General features: G+C 38.4%; 1 protein-coding gene across 1 annotated transcript; it reads right to left on the bottom strand.

Annotated features, from left to right (window-relative positions):
• Positions 1-1,175: 1,175 nt before the first annotated feature.
• Positions 1,176-5,912, bottom strand: LOC149303361 (olfactory receptor 5AR1-like). Its single transcript, XM_089480207.1, has 2 exons — positions 5,691-5,912; positions 1,176-2,927 (listed from the first exon to the last, which is right to left on the bottom strand). Exon 2 carries the CDS (start codon positions 2,903-2,905, stop codon positions 1,967-1,969), a length of 939 nt encoding a protein of 312 aa, XP_089336333.1. The 5' UTR covers positions 2,906-2,927; positions 5,691-5,912; the 3' UTR covers positions 1,176-1,966.
• Between the last annotated feature and the right edge of the window lie 2,536 nt (positions 5,913-8,448).

Raw genomic sequence — 8,448 nt, 5'->3', positions numbered from 1 at the left:
AATACAACTGAATAAATATTTGTAGTCCCTTCACAGAGCTAAGTCAGAAATGACTTCAAGGCACACAACAACAGCAACAGGAAAAGGGTTTGGGAAACAGAGAGGTATAGTGGTTTGAGCATTGGACTTGAACTCTGGAGATCAAGGTTGATTTCCCCACTTGGTCATGGAAACCCACCAGATGATCTTGAGTGAATCACACACTCTTGGCCCGAGAAGATCCCTTATGGCCTTAGGGTTGCCATAAGCTAGAAACTACGGGAATGCCAACAATGACAAAACTAGACCTATGTGAGAGGTAGATTCAATTGCACCCCTGCTGTTTAACTGCTCATCTTAGTACTGAGGCAAAAAACTCAACCAGAATATCACATTTCAAATGGAAATCCACACCCTCATTTGGAATGGAAAGGCTCTGCCCTGTGTGAGAGGGGAAACGTTTTCATTTTTTCATTCTTCACCTGTGGGGAGAACAGTAAATATATTTCCCAATATAGAAGACAAGAAGAATTTTGACAGCTATTTACATCCTTACTAGAAAGTGATGATGGCTGAAGATCAGTAAGTTGAGAGTGAACCTTGGGGGGAAACAAGAAAACTCCATAGAAGGATGCACACCTTCTAGGGTCATGGAAACCCACTGGGTGATTCAGGGAAAGATGTGTGCTTTCTTGGGTTACCAAGGATCCATGGGGTCTGCTCTTTTCTTCCTTCCCAGAGTATGTTGTGGGCATGGGAAGAAGACAGGAAAGAAACTAGTACATGTATATAATGGGCTAAAATTTATGAAAACGCATATGATTTGCTAGACTTTAAGGTGCCACAAGATTCTTTGCTGTTTTTCTATTAAGAAGGTATCTAATAAATGGAAATATTGTTATCTGAGCACCGAGAATAGTTACAGAAACACATCCTGAAGAAGCATGACATGACACATAATGTTCACTTTTCGTGTTAACTGACCCACACTGCAAAGCCTCTGACCAAACTATTTTTTAATTTTGTCTTTTTCTGAAATTAAAGGCCTTTCCATTTCCATTGGTTTTCTTTTTTGAAAATTCTTGAAATGATTAATTTCCAAATATTGTAGGTCCAAGAAAGGAAGCCCCCCCCCCAGTGAATAAAGATAAATTACCTACAAAAATATTTTAATGACATAAAAATATTTCCCAATCATTACACAATTTCATATACATCTCATGCATTTTCTCAGAAAGTTAAAAAAGGAAAACATGAGTGTTTATCAGTTTTCAGAACATTTACTTCCCAGATGAAGGCTTGCTTAGCTATATAGAGCAAATCACTTCCAAAGACCTGTGGTTCAAGAAGATTAGAAAGCTGGGCCAAAGCTAACAAAATGAATTTCAACACATAGAAATGTAAGGTACTGCACTTAGGGTGGAAAAATGAAATGCATAGATATAGGATGGGGGACTCCTGGCTTAATGAAACTATGTGTGAAAAGGATCTAGAGGTCCTAGTAGACCACATGTTGAATATGAATCAAAAGTGTGTTGCAGCAGCTAAAAAGGCCAATGTGATTTTAGGCTGCATCCATAGACGTCTAGTGTTTGGATCAAGGGAAGGAATTATGCCACTATATTCTGCTTTGGTCAGGCCTCACTTGGAATATTGTGTCCAGTTCTGGGCACCACAATTCAAAAAGGATGTTGACAAGCCAGAGCAGAGGAGGGTAACCAAAATGGTAAAGGGTCTGGAAACCATACCTTTGGAAACCGGGTATATTAACCCTGGAGAAGAAAGGGTTAAGAGGTGATATGATAGCCCTTATTTTTTTGCTGCTCCAGAAACTAGAGCATGGAACAATGGATGCATCCTGCAGGGCAGGTGGTTGGACTGGATGGCCCTTGTGGTCTCTTCCAACTCTATGATTCTATGATTCTGTGATAATGTCTTCTTGTCCTTACAATACAATTAATTTTCATTAAATAAAAGCCTGATGAACTTATATATATGCTGCACATTTACCAGCTGTTCTCCTCAGGGCTTCCCTCACCTCTTTATTCCTCAGGCTATATATGAAAGGGTTGACCAGAGGTGTCAGAATGGTATAAAAGACAGATAAGACTTTGTTCAGCTGTCTTAGATAATCAGTGTCGGGCAGAATGTATACAGTGATAATGGTTGTATAGAAAATTGTCACCACAATGAGGTGGGAAGAGCATGTAGAGAAGGCTTTTTTCCGCCCTGTGATGGATGGGATTCTAAGTATGGCTATAATGATGTATGCATATGATGCCATGGTAAATGTGAGCTGTGGCACAGTGCTGATGAAAGCAAGAACAGCTAATACAAGTTTCACTAGATATGTATTATTGCAGGCCAGGTTTATTACTGGAATGAAATCACAGAAGAAATGTTCAATAGCATTGTGGCCACAGAAACTTAATTGCAATATTAAAAAGAGCAGTATTATGTCTATCACAAAACTACATAACCAAGAGCCAGTGATAAGTTGGAGGGAAACCTTGTAATTCATCAGGGTCGAGTAATGCAGAGGTTTACATACTGCCAAATAGCGATCATAGGACATTGCTGCCAAGAGATAACATTCTGCTGTTACAAAAAAGCAAAAACCCCATAATTGCATAATGCAATCATTAACAGAAATATGCTTGTCATCTGTTACCAACCTGGCCAGCATTCTGGGGAGGATGGTTGAACTGTAACAGATCTCCAAGCAAGACAGATTCCCGAGGAAGAAATACATAGGGGTATGTAGACGCTGATCAGTGGCTACTAGTATTACAATTACAACATTCCCAATGAGAGTCAAGATGTAGATTGTTAGAAATGCCACGAAGAGAAGAATCTGTAGTTCCTGAACAACTCCAAAGCCAAGAAGAATGAATTCTGTAATGGTGGTTTCATTTCTCATCTCCATTTGTGAAAAGCTTTTTTAAAATCTGTTGGGATAGAATTTTAGCAAATTATTTTACTCTTTGTCTCCTTTTTTGATTTTTATAAAAACATGATTCTCAGATTCAGGCTTTTGCATGTGCTTTAGAAAACAAATGGTCATTTGTTTGCTTCAGTCCCAAAGCTAGATATGACTGATATCTCTCACTCTTGTACCAAACAGAATTCTGTTGGCCCATTCCACAGGCTTAGCCCAGCATAGTTAGGGTGTATCTACACTGTAGAAATATTGCAGTTTGACACCACTTTAACTACTATGGCTCCATCCTATAGAATTCTGTGGTTTGTGGTTTTGTGAGGCACCAACGCTCTTTGGCATAATAGTGCCCCATTATTTTCTATGGAGCTTGAGCATACACTCCTTTCCCCATATGTGGAGGGGACAGATCCCCCACATATGGCAAAGGCAGACTATATTTGTATAACAATTAAAATATCAGGAAAATGCTTTACATTATTGCTTTATGAGCTGTTCTGATTTAATTTACAATTTGAATCTCATCTTTTTTATAGGTTGTTATTATTATTACTATACATTTCACCAATAATATGTCTATATTCTTCTGGCTATTCCAGATGAAACATTTATAGGCCTTTTTACAAGCAGCAGGAGACCTGGTGGCACAGTGATTCAATGCCAGCACTGTAGCCATTCAGAGCCACAAGGCTGTGAGTTCAATCCCTGGCAGGGCTCCAGGGTCCACTCAGTTGTGCATCTTCTGTAGATCGCTAAAAAGAGTACCCAGCTTGTTGGGGGGAATTATCTTACAGATTATAAACTGCTTAGAGAGTGCTTAAGTGCACTGATAAGTAGTATAGAAATGTATTTGCTATTGCTATAAGGCTTTACGGGGTTTTGTGAGTGAATCATGAAGGCAGTTGAGAAGAGGAAAAGAATTATCAAAAGCATCTCTTCTAATAATTTCAGTGATGGGTCACCAAGAAAGAAAACACACTGTTAAGTATCCTGGTACCAGGCTGCTGAGAGATGAGTATATTAACAGAAATGTAAACCTGATCAATTAGCAAATTAACAGCCAAAGAGTTTCTTCTGGGAAGGTATTCATAATGTAAAGAGGATTGGATCTGCAACTACTTTATAGGTGGAACTGTAATATTCAATACTAGTTACAGGATCTGGACCAAATTTAAGAGCAACATCACATAGATAATATTTCAGTAACCCAGCGTTGAGGTTACAGATAGCTGTATAACCATATTATCATGTTAGTTTAGTAGGAATTTCTCACTGTGGGATTCCTGAACTGCTGTCTTCGGCTGCATCTGCACTGTAGAAATAATCCAGTTTCACACTCCTTTAACTGCTGTAGCTCAAGATATGGGATTCAGGGAACTGCAGTTTGTTTGGGACACCAGAGAAGGCTAAATGTATCACAAAACTACATATCCAAGAATTCCATAGCATTGAGCCATGGGAGTTTAAAAGGTACAGTATGAAACTGGGTTATTTCTGCAGTACAAATGCAGCCTTCAGCAGCAGTTCATGACTGAGGAAAGAAGGGTTGTCAGATCCTGCAATGACAGGATGAGCATTCCCCACCCCACTCCCCTTCTGAGCATGAACCAGTGATGCTCCTGATCCCAACCATTCTTTCTTCATTCTCAGGAAAAAGGACTCATGGAATCCAGCTGTTTCTTGTTTCCAACTGAAAGCATATCTGGAAAAGAATTTCACCTCCCTATATGAACTGGACCTACTATTCCTGAAATCATAAATCATAAATAATTTATTTGTACCCTGCTTTTCTGTAAAACAATCCATCTCCACACATTCCATTTTCAATTGCTCTGCTTATATGACACTCATAAAGACTTGAACAAATCAAGAAATCAAGATATTACACTTTCTATCTTCCTGTCCACATCCTCCATATTATTTCGCCCCAGACGAATGGGGCAAAATATCATTGTGTTTGTGGAATAAAAGTGTCATTTGTGTGATTCCAACAAATACTTTCTCTATCATTTAGCTCATAAATATGTACCAGTCACTAAGAGTTGTAGAGCGTGGATTCCCAATAAACATCTTACACTGGAACATCTTAAACATCTACAAACTTGGATCATAAATCAGAATTTTCAGACTTAAGACCCAAGAGAACCTCATACTTGTTTAAATATAAACATAACTCTAGGTTTAGAGGATACACAAGAACACAAACTCTTATACCTGCAATAGTTATTTTTGCTAGAAAAAAATTGTGACTATCATAGCTGAACACATTAAGTACTGAAGTTATCAAACAATCTACCAGTTTCTGCATTAAAATTCAAGGGCACAGGAGACCTGTCTTATTATCTAGTCGCTTTGGTAGTTAAGGTTTTATATATGAATGCAGGCACTAATAAGGTACAGGCTGAGCAGCTCTTATCCAAAATGCCTGGAATCAGAAGTATTTTGGATTTCAGATTTTGGAATATTTGCATATGCATAGTAAGATAACTTGGTGATGGGATCCAAGTCTAAACATACAATTAAGTTATGTTTCATATACACCTTTTACACATTCACTGAAAGCAATTTTATACATAATATTTTCAATAGTTTTGTGCATGAAACAAAATTTGTCTACACTGAACCATCAGAAAGCAAAGTTGCCATGTAGACTACTTTGGATTTTGGAACATTTCAGGTTTTGAATTTCTGGAGAAGGGTTACTCAGCCTATATTGAGTCTATGCAGATCTTTATCTTAAATTTCAGGCAGTAGAAAAATGTGAAATTCTCACCTCCAATCTCTGTAGAAAGGATCCTCCTAAAATGAAGAACATGCTTCTTTTTGTACTATCACAGTCATAACTGAGATGAAAGACAATTTGAATGATGGTAATTTGAATGATGAATTCTTTGTTATTGCCCACATTTCATATTTGAACTGTAATTATGTAGAAAGAAAATAAAAAATAACTCCCATACTTAATTAACCTCTTGAGATATGACTGAATTTGAAAAACTTCACTAAGTATCCTTTGAGGAATGTCTCCTCTCATATGAATCCCAAGAAATATCAAGGGGAATTTGATAAGCTCAGTAAACTTTCTTGAGAAAGTTTCTTCGGAGAGCACCTTGGAGTCTCTAGGTGCTGATGATGCTGACTTCTCTCTTTTGGAACTGTGTTGTAAGTGACTGATTGACACCTGCCTGGAAAATAATGATGGCTGTGGACCAATAAGTTCAGGGTGAGTCCTGAAAAAAGTGGAAATTTCATGGAGAGCATTTCTTGTATCCAGGAAGTAAGACATTATCCGGTTGTACTGATAGAGAAAGACCAAACTCAGAGCCTGGGGGTACTGCTTCAATTATTTTGCTGTGACTAGGAGGAAAAATACTTTACCAACTTTTATTATTGTAACAGAATATTAGGTTACTTTTTCTTACTCTGGAGCCTCTTCCTTGTTTATAATGGTCACTTCTAGTGTTCATTGTCTACAAAACAGAGAGCCCAAACAGACAGGCCAAAATAAAGCTGCTTCAGGTCACTTTGGAGGTATGCTGTTTAAATGATGCATGCGTCCTAAGAGGCCAGAAGCTGCACCAAAGTTTCGCTCCAGTCCTTAGGACTGGCCTCTTCTGGTCTCTTTGAACGCATTAATCGTTTAAACAGCATACCTCCAAAGCGACCAGAAGCAGCTTTATTTTGGCCTGTCTATTCAGGCCCAAAGTGATCCTTGATATGTCCTTAAGACCTTGGGAGCAATCCACATGACTTTGTACAGTTGTTGTTGTTGTTGTTATTATTATTATTATTATTATTATTATTATTAATGAAGGTATTAACAGACTCTCTGGGGTCTTCTATTTTTCAGCCCAGTGTCAGGAACCTTACCAGTCCTACCCCAAGGTGCTTCCTACTATTCTCTTGCTCTTTTATCAATAATACCTTACCACTCTCATTTCACTGTCTTTCTTTCCTGCCTCACTAACTGAAGCAACAGTGTCTCAAAAAATGTTACCTTTTTCTGTATGAATCGTATGAATGGTATTTTGCACTGCCTGGGTCTTTATCTAATACCATTGGTCGTCATGATTTCCTATTCCCCTTTCATATTATGACACTTATTTGATTGATATGGCTTGTGTGGGTGGGGAGTGAATTTATATAGGGATGATAATACTCTGAGGGAATGAGAAGAGGGAGATGTTATGGTGAGAGTGAGGATGAAAAAGGATGTCTCCTTTGTTGATTCTGGGACTCCCACACAAACACACACAATTTGGAATTTTGTCTTGAAATATAGCAGTTCAACTCCAGCAAGTAAAAGCTGTTTGACAGTGGAACACACTCCCTCAGAGTGTGATGAGTCTCCTCCTTGGCATGTTTTAAACAGAGGCTGGATGGCCATCTGTCAGGGCTGCTTCAATTGTGAGTTCCTGCATGGCAGAATGGGGTTGGACTGGATGGCCCTTTTGGTCTCTTCCAATTCTTTGATTCCAACTGCCAGTCTACTTTCAACTGTTGAGCTCTGCTGTGCAGTGCCATGTCGCAAAGAGTTAAAGCTCCCATAGGCAGACATGTCTTTTCATCTCAACCATTTTCCAGTGGTCTAATGTCTGTGATATTTCTTCTGGTTATCAGTCTACATACTACTTCTGAGTAACTATACCTTTGGACAAACAAAGGGGTAGCCATGTTGGCCATACAGAAAAATACAATAAAATCCAAAATCTACAAAGCATTGATACTTTTATTGGCCAACCAAAATGCAAAAATACATGATGCAAAATTTCAATGTTTTGGTCTCCCAGAGCCTGCATTGTCAAAGAGGAGTAATGGCTTCTAACTACATAGAGATCCCTCTATACCATCTTAATTGAGAACAACTGAAACAACATCTTGACAGAATGTAGGCTTATGACTCCAACATCATCAATTATTTTTCTCCTTTTTGATTTTTAAAACCTTTGCCTGATGAAGAAGTCAGTGGTACTTTTAGTGATCTTGCAGTTTGGGAATGGGCAGCTGCAGTGTTTTTATAATTTCAGGCAGCACCACAAATCAATTGCAAATGCAGACTGAAAGTGCCTGGAAGACTCCTTCTGGTTTGTAGTTGCTATATTTTTGGCCAATTTGTTGCCATTTTTAGTTTTGGAAGAGGATGGAGGAGGTTTGAGATGCTGTAAGGGGAACAACCATGTCTGGTGCTCTTTTGGTGCCTTTGGTGACATGCATTTTATCATCATTCCCCCAAATAGGAACACTGGAATATCGGATGGATTTTCCATGGGTTGCCCTTTCCCTGATCTTGTTATACTTCAACATGGAATTAAGATCCATCTTTAAAAATACAAGACAGAGGTTTGATTAACTCCCATGAAAAGTATCTCGGATTGCTTTTCTCATATTTACCTCCTCTTATTCAGTCCTAAGGCCTTATATAGGACAACTGAGCAGAGATATCAGAATAGCATTAAAGAAACAGAAGACTTTATGAAGCTCTCTCATTATATTAGTATCTAGTAGAAGATACACAGCAATGAGAGATCCAT

The sequence above is a fragment of the Sceloporus occidentalis genome, unplaced genomic scaffold (genome assembly GCF_023333645.1).
Source record: "Sceloporus occidentalis isolate IW3139 unplaced genomic scaffold, rSceOcc1.0.p SCAF_14, whole genome shotgun sequence".
NCBI classification, from domain to species: Eukaryota; Metazoa; Chordata; class Lepidosauria; order Squamata; family Phrynosomatidae; genus Sceloporus; species Sceloporus occidentalis.
Note: the sequence above shows the minus strand (reverse complement) of the source record. Positions and strands in the feature narration are given on the sequence as shown.

Excerpts from the sequence above, each read along its gene's own strand:
- LOC149303361 (XM_089480207.1), bottom strand. The coding sequence starts at position 2,905 with ATGGAGATGAGAAATGAAACCACCATTACAGAATTCATTCTTCTTGGC.